Source organism: Phragmites australis, chromosome 6 (assembly GCF_958298935.1).
Source record: "Phragmites australis chromosome 6, lpPhrAust1.1, whole genome shotgun sequence".
NCBI lineage: Eukaryota > Viridiplantae > Streptophyta > Magnoliopsida > Poales > Poaceae > Phragmites > Phragmites australis.
In genome coordinates this window covers 28,345,074-28,372,721 of record NC_084926.1, presented here as the reverse complement: position 1 = coordinate 28,372,721, position 27,648 = coordinate 28,345,074, and the positions used below count along the sequence as shown (strand labels likewise).

Genomic DNA, 27,648 nt, shown 5'->3' with positions numbered 1-27,648 from the left:
GGTAGATCTACCTTTAGTGGCTAAAATACTGAAGTCTCATATTCCAACCATCTTTGGCTGCTGAGACAATACCAATCTGTAGTCGTCGGTGATTGAATAAGCATATTCCATTCCTGCAAAACAGCAAAAGTATATTGAACTGCAAATTCGTTCCTGTAAAGAAAAAAATTACTTTTGAGTCCTTTTTGACAGAATGCAACTTCAATAATTGAAGCCAAGATCATTCTTGGTACTTTAACAAGATAGGCTAATTAACACCAGTTCAGTGCCACCGGAACACTAAGTAATTGCAATATCCTTTGTGCATGTCAATTATATGATAAAGAGAGGATTTTATGGTAGCAAAGGCAATTAGCCAACCAAACTGTCGCATTGACAAATTACACTTCAGTAAATAAACTAACAATATAGCTCTAGATCTCTGACTGCGACTATATATGCTAGCTTTGGAAATCTACAATGGAACTCGAGACTTTATGCCACAGTCTTCATATGCTATAAAAGCAAGTAAAGAAGTGGCCCTACTCAAGCACCTGGTGCTAAAAGCAATGTTTATTTTCAGCATAACAGATAATGCAGTTCAGAGGATTTGCAATGCAAATGACTAAATCTCCACAACAGAAATGTAAAGCCAACAGAAATGGACCAATGACGATTAAATTAGAGAACTCGTAATACACAAGCAAGAAAATTCGCCTTCATTGCAGTTCCAGCAACTGCAGTTCCTTCAGCGAGATGCGAACCAGCTAAGCTCTAATTTAATCGTCAGCCACCTAGCAGTTCCTTCATAAGGGCAGTGACGCAAATCAATTGTCAGATCTAATCCTTTTTAGTAGTGTAAGTAGAACATATGCACATAAATGGGCACCTCAGCTCCCTGCTTCTAATCAAAAGAAATCGACACCCGGCTCCAAAAGACACCACACTCATGCAAACTTAGCTATTGCGAAAGGTGCGGAGTTCAAGTGAACTGTATTCTCTAACTTTTTAAAACCAGAGGAGAGAATTCTTCTTAAGAGAATATGACACTGCTAATTTCTTTGTTCTCTTTGTAGATTGAGAAGATAGGTACCCATGGATAAGGAAATTATGAAACGGCAGTAAAACAGAGGGCAAGCGATTTATCTACAGGGGAGATCAATTTGACGAAGGACTAAGCGACACACAGTTTTCAGAAGAATAATTGTGGAAAGTAATATACTATGCACCAGTCATCGTAATCAAGAACTTAAGAAGCAGAATCAAATGAAGGGGCCCTGGTTGTAGCAGATCAAAGGAGAATACCTTAGAAGCGGATGAAGTGGACCTTGGGAGGAGCAGGGGTGGGCGGCGGCACGGGGTGGCGGAGGTAGACCTACGGCGGCGGTGGCAGGGAGAGGGGGAGGCTAGAGGAGCAGTCGTCCATGGCGGTGGGCGGCGGATGAGGATGGAATTGGACTGGGAGAGACGGGGAGGATTGGGGGGGAGGTCACCGCCGCGGCGCGATCGGTGCAACACTAGGGCTGGTTGGTTTTTCACGGTGCTAGCGATCCCCTTTTGCTGTTGCGGCTTCTGCTCCTGCTGCGACGACCGCGAGGGGAGCGGTACCGGGACGCGGAGCGCGTTGCAGATGGGGAAGGGGAGAGGCGGCGCTTGCGTGGCGGGAGAGGCGACGACGACGAGAGGGCGGGGGCGGGGTTGGGGATTTTGGCGGATCGAGAGGAGAATAGGTGATGCGAAGGATCCGCGAGGTATCGTGCGGTCGAGGAGATGGGCAGAGGAGGGATCGAGAGGAGATCATGCTGGCTAGCGGTGGACGGGGTGGCAGAGGAATCGTAGAGGAATATTCTGGCAGAACAACATGCTTTACAACTTTTTTAAGTAGGGTAGATTGCATGTAGGGGCTAGGGGCCAAATGCGTCTGACACCTGAAGGTGTACTTTAGTTACCGGATGAAAGCGATGAAAGCGCAATTCCACAGCTTACAAAGCATTTTATATTTTTCGCACGGGCACAATTTACAGTATGACTGTTTCTGGTCTAAGTTGATGAAGTTTAAGATTAGTTACATCATAGATTTTTAAATAACTATTTAGTTTACTGTCACAATTATAACAAGTTATATTTTATTAGCTTGTGGATTCTAAGTCATACACTTAGTGTTTTTTTTACTTACTTTGTCATAATTGTGACTAAGAATTTATTAAGCCATACTTAATTAATCTTAGATATGGCAAATTTATACACGAACCAAACAGGCCCTACATAAAGGGATCTGTGATTTCGTAAGAGGATGTTGAATTAGAACATTTAAAACTAATCGGTTTTAAAACCTTTATAATATAAATCTATATCAATTTTATCTAAACGTGCTATAAGTTCATCTAGTGTGTCTACTTTACCGTTTAAAAAGGTTTACAACTTATAGCTAATCCTAGTAAACTATTTTAGAAAGTTAAACATGCAAAGATGGATTACAAGTATGTAAATACGAAAATATAAAGATAGTAGAGAGAGCAAATTTGGCATAATAGATTTTTATCATATGGTATCGATGGTATAAACGCCACCCTTAGTCTATGTTAGAGCAGTCACTTAGGCTATAGCTCTCGGATAGTACCCGGTCACGACCTTTGAGCCACCTAAGCCTCAAGTAGGTTGAGCTAATAAGCTGCCAAGGCAAGGTCTTACTATAAACCTCCCTTCCGGTCACTTGTCGCTATCTTTACTTCGAAGCTTGAGCCACTAAGACAATGGTCTTCACATCCCTACACAAAGCGTCTTGCCGCTGCTCCACACTAAGTCAAAGTGTTAATAAGCATGAGCTACTAAGGCTCACGGTGCCATCGAGTCACCAAAACTCCAAGGTACTGACGTATCACTGCTTGATCCCCTCTCTAGGCAGCAACACCTAGCTTATGCTTAATTATCTTAAATGATCGCTTTTAGTACTTTGGTATCTTTGATGTCTTCTCAAGTATCTATGAGCTTCCTTTAACTCTAGCACCCTCAAATGGCCGAGTGAGGGGTATTTATAGCCTCAAACCCACAAACTAGCTATTGCTCTAATGGCCTAAAAAGATTGTGAACCCCAGATGATCCGGAATGTACAACAATAGAAACTAGTCATTGGACCCACACTCAAACTCATTGTGAACACTGGATATTCCGGTGTTACCTTAAACTCTATCACTAGATTACCCGATGTGTATACTTGAGCCTCACTTCTCACTATATATTTGTCTGGTGTATATAATCTTCTGATCACCGGACCATCCGGTATGTACAACTCCACTCTTCATTAAAAATATTCTAAAAAATACTCTGGTGAAGCCTCTTATGTATACTCCTCTTCATCGCTGGACCATCCGTTGTGTACAACTACTCTGCTACGAGAATGCACCTCTTAAAAAAAATACTCATGTGTGTACATCACCTCAACACCGGACCATCTGTTGTGTTCTTTAACTTTTTCTTCTGTATCAAAACACTCCGGCATGTATACAAGCACCGGACCATCTGTTGTGTTCTTTAACTTTTCCTTCTGTATCTAAGCACCAGACCATCCGATGAGTGCAATTTTTCTCTGAGCTCGTCCGGTTCAAATTTTCTTGAGTTCGGCTTTGGTGGCTTCTTCATGTATTGCATCCGTGAGACCTACTAAAGCATATACTTGACAAACATGTTACTCCTATTGACTATATTGTCATTAATCACCAAAATCGCGTACATGCCTAAAAGGGTCATGTTCGCTATAACCTCCTCCTTTTTTATGATTGATGATAACACAACCAAATCAAGTGGCAAAACATAAATGATATCAAATGTTAAGTGCATAAATAATGAATGACAACAATTTATAAAGTGCATAAGACCGTACCACTTTGCTTGGATGCATGGTAAGAACAACCAATGATACTAATTGTACCGAAACTAATAATACCAATTGAAAGTGTACCAAAAATACCAACTGAAGATGGATCAATTATAAAAAAAGATCTCATCTTTATAATACCTTGTTCTTACCTTTACTTTTATCTCTTTTTTGTTGTGAGTGTCATGGAGACAATTCTCTAATTTCTCCATCATCATTGTCTCCCTTGATCGACCCATACAAGAACTCTTTGTTTTGTGCACTTCTTGCCTTGATATCACTTTAATCCTTCTATGTGCATTTTTTGCATCATACTTCTTCATTTGTCAACAATCTTGCATCACGCAACTTGAACCTGATTTGTTCATCAAAATTCTCTCCATTTATCAACGATCTAAAAAAGGCTACAAATACATGTTGAACTCGAGGAAAAATGATAGAGAATATAGGAGAGATCTTCATGAACTACGTTCCAACAAGATGATAACACTTGTAGACATCCAATTAAAAGGAATGATATCAACTGCAGGGTAAATGATACCAATCGTATGTATGCATGCTAACTGTAGGAATACAATTGAAATGATCTACATTGATACCATTTGAAATGAAAACACATGGATCGCAGTTCATGAAACTCACATAATATGATAAACTCCTCCTATTTATGTGTATACATATGATACCAGTGAAATATATTCACAACATAGATAATATGTAGAGATAGGAATTTTAAGCCATAGTATATATAGAGGTAGCTTAAGAGATAAAATGAATTGACAATAATATCAATTGATGAATAAGCATTGCATACATATGTGGACTTGTAGATTTCTCCGTGAGACTACAAAAGATACCACTTGTAACACATGTTAGTCTTAATATCACAACCTATAGGATATGCTCTCCCTAAATGTGTGCATATAAGTGTCAAATACTTATGAGAGATATGCACCTATCATTAATAATAATAGAGAATTTATCATATAGATTGGACTCATGGCACATAAATAAAAGACTTGAAAATAAGTGTCATAAAAAGAGACTACAACTAATAATAAACTATGTAGGTTGCTTATAGGATAGAGAGAAGTACAAGCAACCTACCATATGAAAAACTACACTAGGCATTGCAAAGAAATAAAATATGCACATGCAATCCTAGACAAGGCAAATGTACTAGATACAAAACAAAACGTATGAATAAAAATCTAGCTAACATTACCTTTTTTACCTTTGATGAGGGATTTTGGGTATATGATGATCAATATTTTTATCAATGTGTCCAATCCTGTACATTTGACTTCGTTGCTTGAACATTCACTTCATTTTGTGCGTCAAGTCTCCAAATCCCCTAAGGCGACCCGTGGACTTTAAGTCTTCTTTGGAACCCAAACCGGTTAGAACCCCTTCATGTTGGTGAAGACTTCCTTAGACACATAAATAGCTTGGTTCCACCTCTGGTCCTTTCTCTCAACCATATGTGCAACCACTTTACTACTTTCCTTTTTCTTGAGTTTATAGTGGTTGCTCTTGGTTTTAATCTTGTAGTTGAGTTTGGTGTAGATGTTAGAGGTCTTATTTGAACAGTTCATCATCTTCTTCTTCTCCTTGATCTCCTTCTTGACTTTCTTGCATTGGAAGGACATGTGACCTTCTTCATGACACTTGAAACATGTCACAGTAGATGTCACACCCGGTTTTAACGGCCAAAACCAAGTGCGGCTTATGTGTGCCCAGGAAGTTTAACACACATAAGGATGTCATAGGTGAAATAACAAAAGCAATACTTTATTCAATTAAACGTTCACCTCTTACAATAAAATACTTCACCTAAGCAACTTCAAAATTAACCTAAACGACATCATCTAAACGACGGCAGCGGAATGAAAGCATTGGCGACCAAAACTCCACAGGCACCGACTGGATGATACGCTCCTTAGAACACCAGGTCGTCGTCTTGGAAATCCTCAAAGTCTTCCACTGAGCAGCATATGTTTTTGGTAGGAGAAAGCAAGGGTGAGCACATAATGTACTCAGCAAGTGTGGGAAAATAATGACATGCAGGCTTATATCAAGAGTAGGCTAACATAAGGTATTATTTGCGTAAATGCGAGTAATGAAAACTCATTTGGACTCAAAAGCATTAGACATGTATTAAGTGAATGTAACCCAACTATCCATCATTTAGCATACAAGGTTCCCCACCCTGCATACCACAACCGTCTAGTACTCCCTGTACTAAGACCAAAACCACAACATCTAGTACTCCCTGTACCAGAACCAAAACCAAACCACCATCTAATCATGTGAGGATCCAAGTCTCTCATATCCGTGAGCACGGCTGTTATAACAGTTTTACATTCTGCAGAGTTTGTCCAACTTTACCCACGAGTCAGAGAATTCCATGTTGCCGTGTTTGCAAGACACTTAACACACGCCAATGGTGTGCCGTCAAGAATCACTGTATGACACTTTCCACTAACCAGAGACTAATCCAGTGCATGTTTGCCCACTAGGTTTCACCGCCAGGCTTTACGCAAGCAAAGCTCCTACCCAGAAGCCCCCTTTTGTGCTGACCCAACGCACACTAGACAGACTCTAATCAGTATGTCACACCTTACCCATATCAGCCTCGTGGTTGGTACGTTACTTCTTGGCTGGTGGCTCCACGAACCGGTCCTTACTTAGGTTACTTGAGCAAACACTAAACCAACGTCATAACCATGATAACTATCACCAACATCCCTATGCTCAAGACCTAAGGTTCCATGTTGCTAAAATATTATCATATTAACCATCATTACTGCATATGTTCATTAGTCAAAATTATGACACTTCCCAATATCCCAAAAGCAAGGCTAAGCAATCTACCCATAAAAGACTCCTAACCATAAACCATCTAGGTTCCAAGGGATGATAAGGGAATATCTCGGGAAAAACCCTAACATAGGTGACTACCCATCATATTGACAGACATTGCATGCAGTTTTGTAAAACAAAACATTTAAAATGTAGGTTCAATATGATCAAGGACACTTGCCTTCTCCTTGCTGCTGCTCAGTGTATTCTTGCTCCTGGTCTTGATGTTCTTCAAATTGATCCGAGACGTTATCGGCTAATCGCACAATTACCGGCAAACAAACAAACAAGATACACTAAGAACAGAGCACAAAACAAAAGAACAACAAGATAAAAACTGGCTAAAAAGAAAGAGCACTGAAAAACGAATCCATCGACGCAAGAATCGCTTAAATCGAAGTTACGATGGAAAAGTTAGGGTTAAAACAAGTCTAGGGTTAAATCTGGAAAAAAAGAAAAGGACTTAAATTGAATTATCAGAAAGTCCAGGGACCTTTTTGTAAAAATAGAGGGACCAAAATGTAATTATGAAAAAGTATAGGGACCTAACTGTAAAAAGATAGGGCTCTTTTTGTTATTTCAGAAAAGTTTAGGGGCTAAATTGAAAAATTACCAATTAAAGGAATTATCAGATTTATTTTTATACTGAAAAAGGTTTGAATTACTGACTGGGTAGCTCAGGCTGACGTGGCATGGTGACAGGGGTGACACATCAGCAGAAAGGTTGAGGTGGCGGCTGAGGTGGATGGGTGACATGGCATGGCTGCTGACTGGGTTAAGTGGCAACACGTGGCAGCTTCTGATTGGTTGACCGAAGGGGTAAGAACAGATCTAATCTGGGCCGAGGGCTTCGGATCCTACGGCTGGGGAAGGTTTAGGCGGTCGGCAGGGTGTTCTTCGGTGGAGCCGAGCTCGGGCACGGCGGCGTCTCACCGGAGACAAGCGCAAACCTCGTTGCCGGCCTCGGACCACGACGACAAGCGGCGGAAAAGCATCAGGAGGGAACGGCGATCTCGTTTTGGGGCTTACCGGAGGCGGCGCGTCACGGGAAGGTGGTCGGCGACGGAAGGGGGCGGCGGCTGCTTCGGGAGCTCGTCGGAGAAGGCTCTCCGGTGGCACAGAGATCAAATCGACGGTGGGAAAAGCTTCTGTGGTGGCAGGCACTCGCGATGGTGGGCTCGGGATGTGCTGCGATGCTCTGGAGCGGCGTGTCGGCAAGCTCGGTCAAAGCGGTGGCGAGGGCAGCGCGGCGAGCTCTGAACTCAGCGTCTAAGGCTCGGGTTTTGGCGAACTCTGGTTGAGATGCGTTCGGGGAGGGAGTCTCTGCTTATATAGGCAGCTCGGGGTGTCCAGGGCGACGGCGCAGTGAGATCAACTCGGACACGGCGGCGGGGAGATGCATCCGAGCTCAAATCCGCGATTTCCTTAGAGATAAGGTCGGCTAGAGATAGAGGGGATCCCGGGGGTTTGATTTGGCATCTCTCTAGAAGCTCTCGGGTTCGGTTTGGCCTCGGATTCGAACGGAAATCAGCGGCCGGCGCGTTCCCATCTCTGAGTCGGAGTCCGACTGAAGGAGGAAGAAGGTCCTGACATGCGGGACCCGCATGTCAGCGACTCGGGTGGGCGGTTCGGCATGCGGGGATGGCGCGCGGGGATGGGCCGAGGCAGGCGGCCTAGGTGGGAGGAGAAACCGGCGACGGCTGGGCCGAAGCCGAGGGGAAAACGGGCCAAAAAGAGAAAAGACGGCCCACAAGGGATTTTATTTTTTTTCTTTTTCCTATGAATTCAAATCCAAATTGAAATTCAAAATCCTGGCAAAAACTCTTCAAACAAATTCATCAAAAATCAAATAAAAATCTTATTTGCCTAATTCAGCATGAATGCAAGATATTCACTTATATCCTATGTCATTTTCTTTTTCTTTCATATAAAATAGGGTTTTCTTCTCTTTTTAAAATAAAATATTTAAACTCATTTGAACTTTAACAAATATTGAGAACAATTTGGAATTAGAAAAATTAGGGTGTTACAAACCTACCCCCCTTGGAATGAATCTCGCCCTCGAGATTCACCTGGAACAGAGAAGAGATGAGGAAACTCCGCTTTCAGATCTTCTTCCCTTTCCCAAGTTGCTTCGTCTTCCGAGTGGTGACTCCATTGTACTTTGCACATTGGGATTACCTTGGTTCTGGTTACTCTTTCCGATCTTTCAAGAATCTTCTCAGGGTATTCTATATAGGAGAGATCTTCCTGAACGTCTAATTCTTCCATAGGTAATTGCTCTTCTCGTACTCGAAGACACTTCTTCAACTAGGAGACATGAAAAAACATCATGCACATCTGACAGCTGAGGTGGTAAATCTAACTGATAAGCCACTTCTCCCCTTTTATCCAATATCTTGAAAGGTCTGATGAATCTTGGTGACAACTTTCCTTTAACCTTAAATCTACGGAGACCCCTCATTGGCGAGACCTTAAGATAGACGAAATCCCTAATTTCGAAAACCAATTCTCTTCGTCTATTATCCGCATAGCTTTTCTGGCTGGACTGTGCAATCCTCAGATTTTCCCGAATCACCTGAACTTGTCTTTCTGCATCTCGTAGAACTTCTGGGCCAAAAACCTGACTCTCTCCCGTCTCATTCCAGAACAGCGGTGTTCTACATTTCCTCCCATACAAGGCTTCAAAGGGAGACATTTGGAGGCTTGTCTGATAGCTGTTGTTATACGAGAACTCTGCATAAGGTAAACTTTTGTCCAAACTTTTTCCATACTTAAGAGCACATGCTCTCAGCATATCTTCCAATATTTGATTTACCCTTTCTATTTGACCATCTGTTTGAGGGTGATAGGCAGAACTAAAATTCCACTTCGTGTCCATAGACTCATGTAGCTTCTGCCAGAACTTAGAGGTAAACTGAGTTCCTCTATCCGAAACAATCTTCTTTGGTATTCCATACAGACATACTATTCTTGACATATACAGCTCTGCTAGTTTAGCTCCACTATACGTGGTTTTTACTGGGATGAAATGGGCGACCTTTGTGAAGCGATCAATTACCACCCAAATAGAGTCATATCCACTCTGGGTACGGGGCAATCCAACGATAAAATCCATTCCAATTTCTTCCCACTTCCACTCAGGTATCTTCAAGGATTGCAGCAAACCTGCTGGTCTCTGATGCTCTGCTTTGACCTTTTGACAAGTATCACACAGAGCTACATATTCTGCAACTTCTCTTTTCATTCCATACCACCAATAACGATCCTTAAGATCATGGTACATCTTGGTACTCCTAGGGTGAATGGAGTAAGCTAATTCGTGAGCTTCTCTCATAATCATCTTTTTAATATCCTCTCGGTTAGGTACGCAAACTCTCTTTTTGAACCATATTGTTCCTTGACTATCTTCCGTGAAACCTGGAGCTTTATCCTCCTTAATAAGCTGTCTAATTCCCTTGAGCTTCTCATCCTCCAATTGACCTTTCCGAATTTCTTGTTCAAGGGTACAATCTAATTCCATGGTGGTTGTTTCCATGTCTGCCACAAATCCAAGGATGAGCTTTTTGAACTCTTTCCATAACCCAGGTTGGTTATCTTGAACCATCATTGAATTACAGTAACCTTTCCGGCTCAAGGCGTCGGCCACGACATTTGCTTTTCCTGGGTGATAGTGTATTCCCACATCATAATCTTTAATTAACTCCAACCATCTGCGCTGACAAAGGTTTAGATCCGGTTGAGTGAAAATATACTTCAAGCTCTTATGATCCGTGTATATTTCACATCATTTTCCAATGAGGTAATGCCTCCAAATCTTCAGAGCATGAACCACAGCTGCTAGTTCTAAATCATGGGTGGGGTAGTGCTCTTCATGCTTCCTTAATTGTCTTGATGCATAGGCCACGACTCGACCTTCTTGCATGAGAACACATCCAAGTCCTTGTCGCGAAGCATCACAGTAGATGTCAAAGTTCTTGCTAATATCAGGTAGTACTAGCACTGGGACCGTAGTCAATGTCTTCTTCAACTCCTCAAAACTTGCCTGACAAGCAGGATTCCATTTAAACACCACATTCTTCTGAAGCAAAGAGATAAGAGGTCGGGCTATCCTAGAGAACCCTTCTATGAAGCGGCGATAGTACCCTGCTAATCCAAGGAAACTTCTGATTTCTGATACGTTGGTCGGTGGTAACCAATTCAGTACATCCTTCACTTTACTAGGGTCTATCGCTACACCTCCGGCGGTCAAGATATGGCCAAGGAACGCGACTTGATCTAACCAAAAATCACACTTGCTAAGCTTAGCATACAGCTGATGTTCTCTGAGTGTCTGTAGCACAATTCTCAAATGTCCTTCGTGTTCTTCTTTGCTTCTGGAGAAAATTAGAATATCGTCAATGAACACCACCACAAACTTATCCAAATAATCCATGAATACCTTGTTCATGAGATTCATGAAGTAGGCTGGGGCATTAGTTAATTCGAATGACATAACTGTATACTCGTATAGCCCATATCGAGTACTGAAAGCCGTCTTTGGTACATCCGACGGTCGAATCTTCAACTGATAGTATCCTGATCTTAGATCAATCTTGGAGAACACCTGGGCTCCTCTCATCTGATCAAACAAATCCTCAATCCGGGGCAACGTTTACTTGTTCTTAATGGTTACCTCATTAAGTGCCCTGTAATCTACACACATCCTTCGGCTACCATCCTTCTTATCTATGAAGAGAACTGGGGCTCCCCAAGGTGATGCACTGGGTCTAATAAAACCTTTGCTTAACTGCTCTTGAATTTGCTTCTTTAATTCGACTAGGTCGTTAGCCGAAATCCTATATGGCCTTTTTGCTATAGGGGCCATACCAGGTACCAACTCAATGACAAACTCGACTTCTCGATCAGGTGGCATACCTGGCAATTCGTCGGGGAAGACATCGGGAAACTCACAAACTATCTTGATCTGCTCAATGGTTGTTCCTTCAAGTGAATAGAGAGACCGATCCTCTGTTGCTTGTTCCGTGGCTACGAACTCCACCTTGGTACCTTCTCCATTGGTTAGGTGAACTGCCCTCCTGGCACATTCTATAACTCCATTGAACTTGCCTAACCAATCCATTCCAAGGATTACGTCTATACCATTGGTTTCCAAAACTATAAGGTTCGTGGGGAATTCTACCCCCCTTATGCTAAGCCTCATCCTAAGACATATATATTTTGCCTTCAAATTCCCTCCAGGTGAGCTAATAAACATATTATTCTTCATCATAACCATAGGTAATCCATGCTTTGCAACATACTGAATGGTGATAAAAGAATACGAAGCTCCAGAATCAAACAAAACAGATGCAGGTCGGGAGTTAACGAGGAACATACCGTACACCACATCTTAAGCATCAATAGCCTCTTCTGCTGTGACATGGTTGACCTTCCCATGCACATAGTTCTGTTGTCCACGATTATTCTGGCTGGGGTTCTGACTTCCATTGCGTGACTGGGCTGGGGTTGGAGTTGTCCTTGGTGTGTTGTTGGTTCGGGTCAAATCTTGCGTCTTCTTAGGGCATTTATTCACATAGTGCCCTTCTTCTCCGCAATAGAAACATCCTTTGTTCGGGCCTGGGGTTGCTGGGCTGTTCTTGATTTGAGGTGTGGCCGGTGGGGTTGATCGGGGCGTCTGATAGTTGGAGCGCTGAACGGAGTTTTGTGTCTGAGTCCGATACTGAACGTTGGAACGAAACATGGGGCCTTGCGGAGACATCTGTGTAGCTCCACGGGATCGTTTGTTGCTTCCTTGTCCTTGGAATGACATCTTCCTCTTCTTCTCTTCCAGTTGGCGGCGCTTGTGCTCAACCATTAGGGCTTTGTTTACCAATGCTTGGAAATTGGGAAACTCCTGGGGTAGCAAAGCATATTCTATGGCGTCATTCAGGCCTTCCAGGAAACGTTCCTGTTTCTTCTCCTCTGTGTCCACTTCATTTGGTGCGTATCTGGATAACTGAGTAAACTTGGTCAGGTACTCCCTCACAGTCATGGGTCCTTGCTTCAAACTCATGAACTCCTTCTTCTTCAGACGTACATCTCCAGAGGAAATATGATGGGTGCGGAAACTAGCTTTGAACTCCATCCATGTGATAGATGCAGGGTTTTCATGTGCTGCGCAGTAGGCTTCCCACCAATAGGGCTTGACCAGTGAGTTGATGTGAGGCATAGAGAACAATCTCCCTATCATTGCACTGTGCAACGTGTAGGTTCCTATCTATATCCTTCAGCCAATCATCTGCATCCATTGGTTCCACTGCATGACTGAAGACTGGGGGTTGAGTTCGTTTGAATTCTCCAAGCCTTGATGGTTGATGTGGTTGAGGAACATGGTTTGGTTGTTGTTGTTGCATATGCACCATTGTTTGAGCTAAAGCTTGCAAGATTTGAGTTTGCATAGCCATCTGCTACTCCAAGGTTGATGAAGGGGGCGGGGGTGGATTCTTGTTGTTGTTGTTCTCCTCTTGAGTGTTAATGCTCCTCCTTGTGTTAACCATCTGGTTAGGTTTGAAGAAAGGAACAGAAGTAGATGAGCAAGTCTGGAGAAGTTTAACTAAAGGAACCCATCTATATTATATTATATGGAAATAAAGATGCGTCTGTGGACAAAGTGCCAAAGCATCCCACAGCTCGCATCAGCACTCAAGCAAAAACTCCAACTTGCACACTTAGCACCATAACAAAGCTCACACTAACATTAATATTACCCTTAACGATTACATCGACGCTAGGTTCTAATAAGGAAAAGACTACTATGTAATGACTACACTACTGGGACTCCTCTCTAGTGCGGGACTCTGAGGGGGAGGAATCAACTGATCCATCCTCAGAGGTGGCGGGGGTGTTGAAGCAGATCCTCTTGTGTGGGGGCGAGTGGATAGACAAGTCTTTTTTGTCATCTTCAGATTTCTCTTGATTTGCATCTTGTTCATCCTCAAGGGAAGCGGAGACAAAGGCAAGGTGCTGGCGAACTTCTCCCAACTCCCATAAAGCACAGTTGAGCTCGTCCTCCAAGGCCAGTAAGGGCAACTTGCTCTCGTAGCTTGGGGTTTTCTCCAAAGGTGCTCTTCACGAACGGTTCGTCACTTCCCCGAGTTCTGCGTTGACAGTAAGCATACGGAGAGTTGTCCATCTTGTTGTTGTATTGATCATGAACACGGGATATGGCTTGACGAGCCGCATCTCGAACTCCAGCGGTGAAGGTTGCTCTCGGGACCATTGCTGAGTGAGTGCCCACCACTCTCCGAACTTCCATACCTTCGTCTTGACTTCGCTCGTAGTCATAGATAGCGACTTCAACCTTCCATTCCACATATCCAGGGTATAGTTTCTTCACTCCCCTGTAGACTGGCTTCTGAGTATGTCCAAGTCCAGAAAGTATCCCCCAAAGAAGGCGCGGAAGATGTCCAGCATGAAGACCATCACTCTCATAAATGTCAGGAACGGGATCCATATTCCGGAAGGTGGGGTCATCAATCTCCTCTTCAGTTAGCACACGTGGTAGAATAGGTGGACGTCCTCTGGTTGACTTGCGGGTAGTAAGTAGCTGGCGAACCATCTAAAAAGGAAGAGATGGGATGTAAGAAATAGTCTTATGGATAGCAAGAGACAAGTTTGAGAACTATGGAAAGGCTTGGATGGGTTTAGACGACTAGGAAATTCCTTAGGACGACCATGCTAACTAGGCTTGCGATCCTACAGTCAGTATGGCTCTGATACCACCTCTGTCACACTCGGTTTTAACGGCCAAAACCAAGTGCGGCTTATGTGTGCCCAGGAAGTTTAACACACATAAGGACGTCATAGGTGAAATAACAAAAGCAATACTTTATTCAATTAAACGTTCACCTCTTACAATAAAATACTTCACCTAAGCAACTTCAAAATTAACCTAAACGACAACATCTAAACGACGGCAGCGGAATGAAAGCATTGGCGACCAAAACTCCACAGGCACCGACTGGAATATACGCTCCTTAGAACACCAGGTCGTCGTCTTGGAAATCCTTAAAGTCTTCCACTGAGCAGCATATGTTTTTGGTAGGAGAAAGCAAGGGTGAGCACATAATGTACTCAGCAAGTGTGGGAAAACAATGACATGTAGGCTTATATCAAGAGTAGGCTGACATAATGTATTATTTGCGTAAATGCGAGTAATGAAAACACATTTGGACTCAAAAGCATTAGACTTGTATTAAGTGAATGTAACCCAACTATCCATCATTTAGCATACAAGGTTCCCCACCCTGCATACCACAACTGTCTAGTACTCCCTATACTAAGACCAAAACCACAACATCTAGTACTCCCTGTACCAGAACCAAAACCAAACCACCATCTAATCATGTGAGGATCCAAGTCTCTCATATCCGTGAGCACAACTGTTATAATAGTTTTACACTCTGCAGAGGTTGTCCAACTTTACCCACGAGTCAGTGAATTCCATGTTGCCGTGTTTGCAAGACACTTAACACACGCTAGTGTGTGCCGCCAAGAATCACTGTATGACACTTTCCACTAACCAGAGGCTAATCCAGTGCATGTCTGCCCACTAGGTTTCACCGCCAGGCTTTACGCAAGCAAAGCTCCTACCCAGAAGCCCCCTTTTGTGCTGACCCAACACACACTAGACAGACTCTAATCAGTATGTCACACCTTACCCATATCAACCTCATGGTTGGTACGTTACTTCTTGGGTGGTCACTCCACAAACCGGTCCTTACTTAGGTTACTTGAGCAAACACTAAACCAACGTCATAACCATGACAACTATCACCAACATCCCTATGCTCAAGACCTAAGGTTCCATGTTGCTAAAACATTATCATATTAACCATAATTACTGCATATGTTCATTAGTCAAAATTATGACACTTCCCAATATCCCAAAAGCAAGGCTAAGCAATCTACCCATAAAAGACTCCTAACCATAAACCATCTAGGTTCCAGGGGATGATAATGGAATATCTAGGGAAAAACCCTAACATAGATGACTACCCATCATATTGACAGACATTGCATGCAGTTTTGTAAAACAAAACATTTAAAATATAGGTTCAATATGATCAAGGACACTTGCCTTCTCCTTGCTGCTGCTCAGTGTATTCTTGCTCCTGGTCTTGATGTTCTTCAAATTGATCCGGGACGTTATCGGCTAATCGCACAATTATCGGTAAACAAACAAACAAGATACACTAAGAACAGAGCACAAAACAAAAGAACAATGAGATAAAAACTGGCTAAAAAGAAAGAGCACTGAAAAACGAATCCATCGACGCAAGAATCGCTTAAATCGGAGTTATGATGGAAAAGTTAGGGTTAAAACAAGTCTAGGGTTAAACCTGGAAAAAGAAAAGGACTTAAATTGAATTATCAGAAAGTCCAGGGACCTTTTTGTAAAAATGGAGGGACCGAAATGTAATTATGAAAAAGTATAGGGACCTAACTGTAAAAAGACAGGGCTCTTTTTGTTATTTCAGAAAAGTTCAGGGGCTAAATTGCAAAATTACCAATTAAAGGAATTATCAGATTTATTTTTATACTGAAAAAGGTTTGAATTACTGACTGGGTAGCTCAGGCTGACGTGGCATGGTGACAGGGGTGACACATCAGCAGAAAGGTTGAGGTGGCGGCTGAGGTGGATGGGTGACATGGCATGGCTGCTGACTGGGTTAAGTAGCAACATGTGGCAGCTTCTGATTGGTTGACCGAAGGGGTAAGAACAGATCTAATCTGGGCCGAGGGCTTCGGATCCTATGGCTGGGGAAGGTTTAGGCGGTCGGCAGGGTGTTCTTCGGCGGAGCCGAGCTCGGGCACGGTGGCGTCTCACCGGAGACAAGCGCAAACCTCGTCGCCGGCCTCGGATCACGACGACAAGCGGCGGAAAAGTATCAGGAGGGAACGGCGATCTCGTTTTGGGGCTTACCGGAGGCGGCGCGTCACGGGAAGGTGGTCGGCGACGGAAGGGGGCGGCGGCTGCTTCGGGAGCTCGTCGGAGAAGGCTCTCCGGCGGCGCCGAGATCAAATCGACGGCGGGAAAAGCTTATGTGGTGGCAGGCACTCGCGATGGTGGGCTCGGGATGTGCTGCAATGCTCTGGAGCGGCGTGTCGGCGAGCTCGGTCAAAGCGGTGGCGAGGGCAGCGCGGCGAGCTCTGAACTCGGCGTCTAAGGCTCGGGTTTTGGCGAACTCTGGTTGAGATGCGTTCGGGGAGGGAGTCTCTGCTTATATAGGCAGCTCGGGGTGTCCAGGGCGACGGCGCAGTGAGATCAACTCGGACACGGCGGCGGGGAGATGCATCCGAGCTCAAATCCGCGATTTCCTTAGAGATAAGGCCGGCTAGAGATAGAGGGGATCCCAGGGGTTTGATTTGGCATCTCTCTAGAAGCTCTCGGGTTCGGTTTGGCCTCGGATTCAAACGGAAATCGGCGGCCGGCGCATTCCCGTCTCTGAGTCGGAGTCCGACTGAAGGAGGAAGAAGGTCCTGACATGCGGGACCCGCATGTCAGCGACTCGGGTGGGCGGTTCGGCGCGCGGGGATGGCGCGCGGAGATGGGCCGAGGCAGGCGGCCCAGGTGGGAGGAGAAACCAGCGACGGCTGGGCCGAAGCCGAGGGAAAAACGGGCCAAAAAGAGAAAAGACAGCCCACAAGGGATTTTATTTTTTTTCTTTTTCCTATGAATTCAAATCCAAATTCAAATTCAAAATCCAGGCAAAAACTCTTCAAATAAATTCATCAAAAATCAAATAAAAATCTTATTTGCCTAATTCAGCATGAATGCAAGATTCACTTATATCCTATGTCATTTTCTTTTTCTTTCATATAAAATAGGGTTTTCTTCTCTTTTTAAAATAAAATATTTAAACTCATTTGAACTTTAACAAATATTGAGAGCAATTTGGAATTAGAAAAATTAGGGTGTTACAGTAGACCCCTCCGTAAGCTTGTTCACCATATTGTCACGATTATCTTGAGAAGGTTGGACATGATTCTTTTCCCTCAATCTTGATAAATCCTTCTTTTGCTTCTCCACTTCTTACTTGAGCTAATCATTCTCTTGTGTAATGAGATCATTACATGATTCTACAACAACATTCTCAACACACGTCTCATTGAAAAACAGTGAGCTGCATAGATCAATCAAATCATCATAAGAAATTGAAGCATCTACTTTAGGATTGGAATTAAAGAGAGAGATATAATGCTTTAAAGGGACCTTAGGTTGAGATTCAATGTTCTCAAGTTTTGCCTTAAGCTTTTCATTCTCTTTGTTTAGCAATTCAATTTTTCTTAGTAATTATTTATAACTAGAAACAAATGAAGCAAGAATGTCATTAATAGCATTGAATTTTTAAGTTTGTCGAAGATTAGTTCCTAACAATATGTCCATAATTGTCTGGGATTTAACACGAAGTGAGACACACTATGTTGACAAGTTTGGGCCCCAGGTTGGAGTAATACCCTGTGTTCTGTATGGATGATGATATATATGTATTCTCTCAAGTATAAGCAATGTGGCTAGACCTATTATAAGAAGCGGGTCGGATCTAAGCTAATCTAGAGTTGAAGTCGCCAAGTATTTCCTATGGTCTTGGTGCTTGAGTCGAGTTGCCGATATGTCAGTTTTTCTCTTCCTCTTTTTTTCTAGGTGTTTGGGTCCCTGATTTATATAGGGCTGATATGTCGCCTCCTATCCACCCGTAATCAATAGGGAGTCCTCTATCTTGTCCACCAAGACAAAGCAGATGAATCTGACTTGGATACCAGTCATTCTCGAGTTAGGCAACCAATTGAGACCTTCCTAATATACATCTTCTAGATTTTCGAGTGTACCAGGTACCGCAGATTCGGTTTCGTAGTATCCGGAGTTGTTATGCATGTGCATGGTATACCCTGTCCATATATAGTGTACTTGCGTATATACCCCATATTTAGATATTCAATAGTAGCCCTCTAACTCTACTCAGCAGGGAGGATTTTCGCAAGTGACTACTCGAGTACCACCAAGTCTGAGCTTTGTCGAGTAAGGTAGATCAAACTCATAGTCGAAAGAATCGAGTAAGAATATGCTCTATTCCGAGTGTTGAGTAGAAATGCTTTTGGGTCGAGCACCCTGTTGTTATCCGCATTCAAGACTCAAGAAAGGCTTGGACAATTTGACTTCTCGACATCCGTCTATGAGTAGAGTTAAAAAGATTTCCAAAATTTGAAACGTTGGGTATATGAGCATTTAATGCATGCAGATGTGTGTGCAGAGATTCACGCAACGCCATCATCCCGCCTTTGACGCCGGTCAAGGTGCCACAGAGACGGGGGTGGTTACCAAAAAGTCAATAACTTTTTGGCTATTTATCTGTACAAACCTGAACTATAGCAATTCTTCCTTACTCCTGCCCTCAACCTACTTACACAAGCTTCCATATTGAAATGATAAAGGGAGTGCATGTTTGTCTCATCGACAAACCTTCACGGTGGTTTTAGATTTCTAATAACAAGTTCTGGTGGTGCATTGCGGATTTTCTGGATGGAATTACCTCAGGAGATCCGTTGGGAGTCGTGGCAGTATTGGAGTAGTCGATGCCCGAGTTCAAGATCTGGCAACCTATTCTGGGAGGTTCTTGACTGCTTCTAGTAGAGATTCGCGTGTTTTTCCTAAATACTGCTGACCAGATTGACGATCCAATTGAACACAATGCCTTGATGCTAGTTTCCCTTCACGCATTCAGCGATAACATTTGAGAACCACTAGAATGGGAGGCTGTTCCTTGGCCGAAGGAAAAATCAATTCTACTGGGCATGACATCTGAAGTTGTGTCATCAGTTCCCAGAGTTACCAACCCTGACCAAATTCTTAGCTTCCACCGAGTGAACTCAACTTATGGCAGGGATGATTATGATGTGCTTGAAGTTTCCTGCCATGACAAAATTTCTAGAACCATAAAATCCCTTGAGGGAATTTTAAGTGGCATTCTTATAGATGAATATCATTGAAGCTTTCCCCTTAGTCGAGTAATAGGCTTCTTGATAGTCTTTTGTCTAATGGTTGTAAGAATGTTGCTGACATTTTGCCTATCGATTAATATGTGCTATAACCATTATCAAGACTTGTTGATTGAATATCTATTGACACCTAAAAACTCAACTAGATAGATGATTAGATGCATTGGCCTTTGAGTAACCACTCGAAGCAACCATAATAATGAGAAAAAGACTAGTATAAGACTAGAAACAAGAATAACATGATAATCTTCTGCAAATTTTTATCGGCTTGCACTTTGACCAGCGTTGTGAATATGAACTCGACAGAGAACACACATAGACGACTAGAACCTAAGAACCTTATTAGCTGTTAGCGTGAGATGTCTGACAATCTCTTGTTCTGTTATGCCTTATTAGGTATAGTTGTTCATCATTGTCACGTCCCAAAACCGTAATCACATAATTAAGCATAATTATGCTTCTTAAGCATGATGTTTAATTTTACGTGACTTTGCTTTGTAACTCTAGAGCAATTTATTTAAAGTCATTCAGATAAGAGAAAGAAAATTAGGAGAGAAAAGAATAGAAATCGCATTGAAATACCTCCTTTCTCTAACATGTGGGCCCCACAAGTGGCCCCACCATCCCAACCACCAAATGGGGTAGCACCACCTGCTCCCTCTCTGTCCTCCCTCACTCCCCACGCCCTCACTTGAGCAGCATAGCTGCTGCAGTTCACTCAGCCCCCCCCCCCTCTCTCAAGCTCTCTCTCACTCCTCCCTCGAATCCGCACTCTAGAAGCAAAGCCAAGGTATGCATGTGGTACCATTGCATTTCTAGCTCATGAGTTACTCATCTATCCAATCCATTTTTGTTTTTGTGGAAGAATCAAGTAGTTCTTGAAGTTCTTAAAACGTTCTTGAGCTTTTTGGAGCAAAAACAGAGTTTTGGTCGAAAATGAGTTCTAGAGTCGTGTTGCTAGTGGATGAGTAAGTTTCAGGACCCTTGAACTACTCCTAACATGTTCCCTTTAGGTTTGGAAAAGATCACAACTCGAATAGACAAAAAATCCACTTGAGAACTGCTTTTCTGGGCTAACCCGAATATTCTGGCCTCACCCGGATACTCCAGGTTCAGTAGAAATTGTCCGTCAATTTGTGTTCAAAATTGGTTAGGGTTTAGGGTGCGAGATTAGTTTAGAATCCTTTGGATGGGGCACATACAAGTTTGTGTAGCACAGATTTGTAAAGTATGTCGAATCATCCGAGGGAAAAGTTGTGAAGAACCCAAGTCTGTATCACCCGGATAATCCGGGTAAGCCCGGAGACTCCGGGTAATTGCGTTATTGAATAACTGAGAGCCTCTCCTGGAGCCTCACCCTGAGTGTTCGGCACATCCTGGATAGTCCGGACCAGCCCAGAGGTTCTGGGTTAAGTTAGAATAGTGGCTAACCGAATACCTTCACCAGAGGATGGCCCGAAAGCTCCGAAACCCGGATATTCTGGATTCACCCGGATACTCCAGGTCAGACAAGCAAAACGGTAGTAACCGAGCACCTCTTCTAGAGGTTCACCCGAAGGGTCCAAACCCGGATACTCCGAACCAATTCGGATACTCCGGATGGCTGTCATATTTCAGATTTCATTTAGATCATTTAGAGTTGCATTGATTCGCATGTCTTATACTTTCGGCATGTTTTTAAGCATTGTGGCATACCTTGTTGCATTCATTCATGCTCATCATTGCATGCGTTCTTGTTTAGTGAACAAGGAGCCGAAGCGTGGCGTGGTTGCAGTTGAAGATGACTCCAATCTTCCATATTTCTGCGAGTGTTACGTGGATAATTATAGGGAGCCACCTGAGCAGGAAGGGAAGCAACTAAGCATATTGCACCTTCGTTCAATTAAATGAAGTCTAAAATTGATAAACTATAATTATACATAGGTCATTTGATAGAAGTCGAGCGGTGAATTGTTTCATCGTTCGTGAGCATAGGCGTTACTTACTTTCGTATTGATCACAATAGTGGATATGGGTTGTTGATAATGGTTGTATGAGTGGTGAGTATGAGACGAGACGTTGGCGGTGCTAGGAGGTGTTTATCATGCCCGGATGTGGAGTTCCCCTGGGTAGATCAAGAGAGGAAACTGGACATCGTAGACCATTTGTGTCGTTTAAGCACCGATCATCGGTGTTGTTGGCTTTAGCACTTATCATACTCACCACATGCCGATCTAATGGTAAGGTGAGCTGAATACCTTTGTAGCTGTGGTCATTTGAGGCCTGAACATCGACGGTGTGAGCGGGCGGGCTTGTAGTAGTACTAGTTTGCTCCGGGAGTAGTTTTAGTACCGCCGCGCCGAGCGATGCATGTTTCAATGATCGGGGCTTATTGGGAAAGGTTGACATGAGTACCCCCCTTGTATGGATCTGTGTGGTCATGCAAACCGTTTGGTCCTCAAGTCGTGTGGGTCCAGGAGTATCCCCTGCAGGGTGTAAAAATATTTCGAAATGCCGTGCCGAGCATGCTTCTATCCATATATATCGGTCATAGAGTTTTCGCTTGTGGTTGATGGTTGGATATGTGGGAGATGGTTGAGTTGATCTTTGTTACATGTATGTTCATAATGGTTCCTTTTATTTATGTTCAGTTGGTTTTGGCAGGTTGGAGTTATGTTATTGTTGGTTAAGTTTGTTGTTGCTCATACATATATGTCTAGGTTGTTTACGGCTTATGTTTAACTTAACCTTGTGGCTTTTCCTTGCTAATGGCTCAATGCATAGTCCTTGGAGTCGAGCTATGTATATGTGATCTATATGGTTTAAGTCTTGCGAGTTCCTTCGTACTCATACCTACGTTTTTAGGTGCTGCTAGTGAGGAAGAGCTGGTGTTTGGCTACTTCGTGCCTGCCGATCAGGGTGGCGGGCAAGAGTAGTGCATCCTACTCTCGGAGGTCGTGCTTTTGGAGTGGAGCCTAAGGGCATGTGGCTCCACTCTCTTTTGTTGTATAGGTTTATGTTTTTGCTGCGTAGTTGTTGTTACCTTTTATTGTAAATTATTGGAAATAGTTGCATGCTAAAGACTTGTAATATAAATGTTAATTACTTGCTCTTTCTTAAGCTATGTTGTGATGCTAATCATTGGAAGGCATGTGTTTCGATCTTTGGCACAAAACACGTGTCGGGACTACCGGGATGATATTTTGTTTAATCATCGAGGTTGTGATTATGAATAATAATCTTCCTGGTGATTATTTAGAATATAATTTAGACGGTTCCCCACAGTATGGTATCAGAGCTTGGTTTAATGAAGTTGCATAAACATGATTGGAACGTTGTTTAGTAAGTGGTTAACTTCACTAAGCAGCTCACTAAAATTTCTTTTGTGCATCTTCTTGCCAATATGTATGAACCTATTATATCATACCCCTAAGTATAACGTGTGTAGTTGTGGTGCTTGATGGGATGAGATGCATTTGAGAAGGATATGTGTAGTTCGGGAGCAAGCATGCTTTCATGTTTCATTGCTCATGTTGTATCATACTTTTGAACATGCATCTTCAGTAGTATATAATATACGGGTCTAAGTAAGTGAGATCCGACATAGTAAGGTAGCATTAGTTGGAGTTTGATCTTTCACCTATGTCAGAATTTAACCTTTCACATATCTTTCTTCTCATCGCCACAACAGGATGAGAACCCGTGGCAGTTTGGGAGATCTTCCCGAGGGTTCTAATGAGAACAACCCTCCGCCACCTCCACCACCGAGCATGGCGGATGTCCTAATGCAAATCGAGCAAATCCGTCAAGCTCAAACGACGCTCCTCGAGGCTCTCGTGCGCAACATGGCCTCTCAAGGAGGAGGTGGGGCCAGGCGCCGAGATGATTTCTCATATTATCTAGTCGAGGAGGAAAATATACTCAATCAGAGAGCAAGAAACAACATACCTGCACCATCGAAAGTATGCGAAATATCTCTCGACTCTCTACTTGATGACTGAATTGAGTGGGGAGTAAAGCTGTAGCATCAAAAGTACGCATAGTGGTCCCCGACTCCATGTTTGATGTGATAATCAAGATAGAGAGTAGAGTTGTAGCATCATAATATACCTAATGTGGCCCCTGACTCTTCACTCAATAACTAAGTTCGAGTAGCAAGTGGAGCATAAGCACTGTCATCAAACGATGTAACTCCTGGCTCTCTGGTTAATGTGATAGTTAAATAGAGAGTGAAGTATAAGTATAAAAAATACATGATGTAGCTCCCGAGACTCTACTTGATGACCGGATCGAGTAGAGAGTAGAGCATAAGCATCAACTCATTCTTCTTGACCATGTGCTCGAGAGTATAAGCCCCTGGGCATACGACAACAATTATGTTATGGTCATTGAGTGAAAATCGAACAGTCGAGCAGATGAGCATTAAAAACCCACTTTCGCTCGTGCTCGTTTTCACTGCAACCTTTGATTTTAACATATCATAATGACACCACACCCTCTTTGTAAAGATTAGACAAGTCATAATGTCCCAGCAGCGCCTCGACTTCAGCCCAACACGCCGCGTGACCAAGGTGGCCTCGTCATCATGCCTGGCACTATCGGATCTTGATGATGCTGTTTCCGCAATATGACCCATTTTCCCATCTATAAATAGGTACATCCGGGGTTGTCCATTTTCATCTCGTCCCCTTCATTTTCTCCCTACCCATTGCCCAGTTGAAACTCGTAGAGCTTGAAACCATGGCTTCCACTCCATCGTCATCTCCTGAGCCATGTTCAGAAATAGGGGGAGTAAGACCTCTAGCCCCAAGGCCTCTCTCCATGGTTCCAGACGGTGTCATCATTGTTTTCTCCGACAAGGAGTAATTGATTGAAAAGCCTGAGAGGAGAAGGAATAGAATGTCTATCTGAGGTCATTGGCCCTTCACCCACCACCTCTGACATTTCCTAGATGCCGATGCCACGAAATGAGCGGCACAGAAGTCGACGGCGCGAGCCATGCCAGAGGGGAATGAAGATGGTGGTGATCTTGATGAGATCATCGACTGGGTTGCCAATGAGGTCTTTGGCGATGGAGCCCTTGAGCCTCTGGTGGTGAAGAAAGTGCGGTTGTCTTCTCCGTCGACAACCGCTAGATCGCCTTCGCATCCTATGGAGGGTTACTCAGCATCGTTAGCACCGATCAATAGCTCCAATAGGGTCTTCACCTAAGCCACCTTCCCTGGTCCTTACACTGGTTGATGGCCGATCCCGGGGCGATTAGCTGCCACTCCGCATAGGAATAGAAGAGATTCCTCGACTCGTTGGAGGACAAGTAGGGGTCCACATACTTCTGAACTCTTGGAGATGGTGGATCTTCACTATGCACGAGAGCTAGGCAAAATCCTTTTTGTTAATAATATGTAACATGATAGTAAGTTTGATCAGACCTTTGACTTACCTTATCTATGAATAGAACCGTTTGGAGTAGATAGTCGTACTGATCCAGGTCGTGTTAGTTTGACTACTATATAGGGTCATTCCCACTTTGGTGATAACTTATGGCACTAAGCTTGTTTCTGCACCATTCGTAAAACAAGGTCCCTAACAGTGAGTTTCTTGGGCTGGACTTTTGGACTGTGATATCTAAGCAATGCTTGTTAATACTTAGCCGCTCGAATGGATGCTCGATTACGATACTCCTCGAGTAAATTGGTATCATTCGCTCTTGATTGTTCTTGCCCTTCTTCTGAGTAACTTTCCACTTGAGGCGATCCATACTTCAATTCTATCGGGAGCACTGCTTCTGCTCCTTAGACTAAGAAGAAAGGAGTTTCACTAGTGGACCTATTAGTCGAAGTGCGAATGGACCATAGTACCGAGGGAAGCTCCTTCACCCATCATCTCGAGTAGGCCTTTAGCTTGTCAAAAAGCTGAGTTTTGATACCCTGCAAGACTATACCATTGGTGTGCTCAACCTGACTGTTACTTTAAGGGTTAGCTACTAAAGCAAAATAAGTTTTGATGCCTAATTCTTAATAGAACACGATAAAAGTCCCACTTTTTAACTGGCTACCATTGTCTATAATTATCCGATGCAAAATTCCGAATCAAGTAATTATGCTCCTCGTGAACTTCTTAGCCGCTTCTATGGTTATCTTCCCTACGGGTTCGGACTTGATCCACTTAGTGAACATGTTGATAGTCATGAATAGTAACTTATAACCACATTGGGCCCTTAAATGGTCCTAGGATATCCAAGTCCTAGACAGAGAAAGGCCAACAAAGATGAATTGTTTGCAGAGTTTGGGCTAGTTGAGTGGTTTGCCTTCTAAAAAATTGACAGCTTTCTCACTTTTTGACTAGCTTGAAAGCATCCTGGAGGGTAGTCGGCCAATAGAATCCCTAGCAGAAAGCTTTTCCGATCAATGTGTGGTAAGATGCATGATTACCACACATGCCTCCATGGATATCGAGCAATATTTTATTGCCCTCTTCCTGAGTGATATACTTCATCAAGATGCTATTACTCCCCTTTCGGTAGAGCTTGCCGTCTACCAAAGCATAGAGCTTGGACTTACGAGCAATTTTCTCTACAGATGTATCATCGTCAGGGATGTCTCAACCTTCGAGATAGGCTTGTTATAAAGTCATCTAAGTTGGTTCGCGTTCGAGTAGTACATCTATTATGTCTGCAGGTTTTGCCTCGTTGACTTGACCAGACTACTGGTTGAGTTGGGCTGCATTTGTTCGCTGAACTATCAGGACAAATGGTTTGAGGAGTTTATCAATAAAGACTCCCATGGGCACTGGTGCTCGAGAAGAAGCGAGTCTAGCAAGCTCATCCACATTAGCGTTATCACTTCTTCTAATGTGCATTAATTCTAGCCCTTTGAACTTTTTCTCAAGCTGTTGCACCTCATTCAGATAAGCCACCATGTTGTTGTACAAGCACTAGTACTCTTTTTTCACCTGGTTTGTGACTAGATGTGAGTCCCCTTTCATGAGAAGTCACCTAATTCCAAGTGTTGAAGCTATGTGGAGCCCGTTTACCAGTCATTCATATTCTGCAACATTGTTGGAAGCTTTAAAATTTAATTGAACAACGTATATGAGTTTGTCGCCTATTGGAAATTTAAGTACAATGTCAGCCCCTGAACCTTGAAGCGTGAGTGATCCATCAAAGAAGAGCGTCCAGTGGTCCTCAGTCACACTTGAATTTGTATCATCAATGCTTGTCCATTCGGCGATGAATTCCGCTAGTACTCCCAACTTAACACTTGTTCGCAATGCATAGTGTACATCGAACTCATTGAGGTCGACCGCCAATTGCGTGATCCATCCAGTAGCCTGCATGTTGCGTATGATATCCCTCAGCGGATATGTTGTCACAATAGTGACCTTGTGTGCCTAGAATAGTGTCGTAGCTTCTATGAAGACATCAAGACTGCATATAGCAACTTCTTTTTAGATCCTGGAAGGCGTTCTTCGCTTCTTCTGTCCACTCGTACCAGTCGTGTTTCTTTAGCAACTTGAAGAAACGAATCCCTCATTTGCCCATCCTGGAGATGAATAGACTAGGGGCTGCTATGCATCCCGTCAATTTTTAACTTCTTTCAATGTTCGAGGTGACTGCATTTGGTTGAGTGCCTCAATTTTATGTGGATTGGCCTCGATGCTCCGACTTGACACTAGGAATTTGAGAAGCTTGTTGGACAGAACACCGAACGAGCACTTCTTCGGATTAAGCATCATATAATACTTCCTGAGGTTGTCAAATGTCTCCTTGTGGTTGTTAATCAATGCCCTTCGGTTCTAGACTTGACTACAATATCATCAACATAAGCTTCAACGTTGCGCTTGATCTGGGGCTGTAAGCAGTTTTGAGTACATTATTGGTAAGTAGAACCAACATTCTTCAAACCGAAAGGCAT

At 43.2% G+C, this 27,648-nt stretch overlaps 1 protein-coding gene across 1 annotated transcript in view; it reads right to left on the bottom strand.

The window, feature by feature from the left end:
* Positions 1-15,762: 15,762 nt before the first annotated feature.
* The window catches only part of LOC133923111 (phosphatidylinositol/phosphatidylcholine transfer protein SFH6-like), a 29,705-nt gene continuing 17,819 nt past the window's right edge, over positions 15,763-27,648 (bottom strand). Inside the window, exon 8 of the mRNA XM_062368556.1 lies at positions 15,763-15,911. Coding sequence (XP_062224540.1) covers positions 15,801-15,911 — 111 coding nt within the window. The 3' untranslated portion in view covers positions 15,763-15,800. The remainder of the gene's footprint in view (positions 15,912-27,648) is intronic.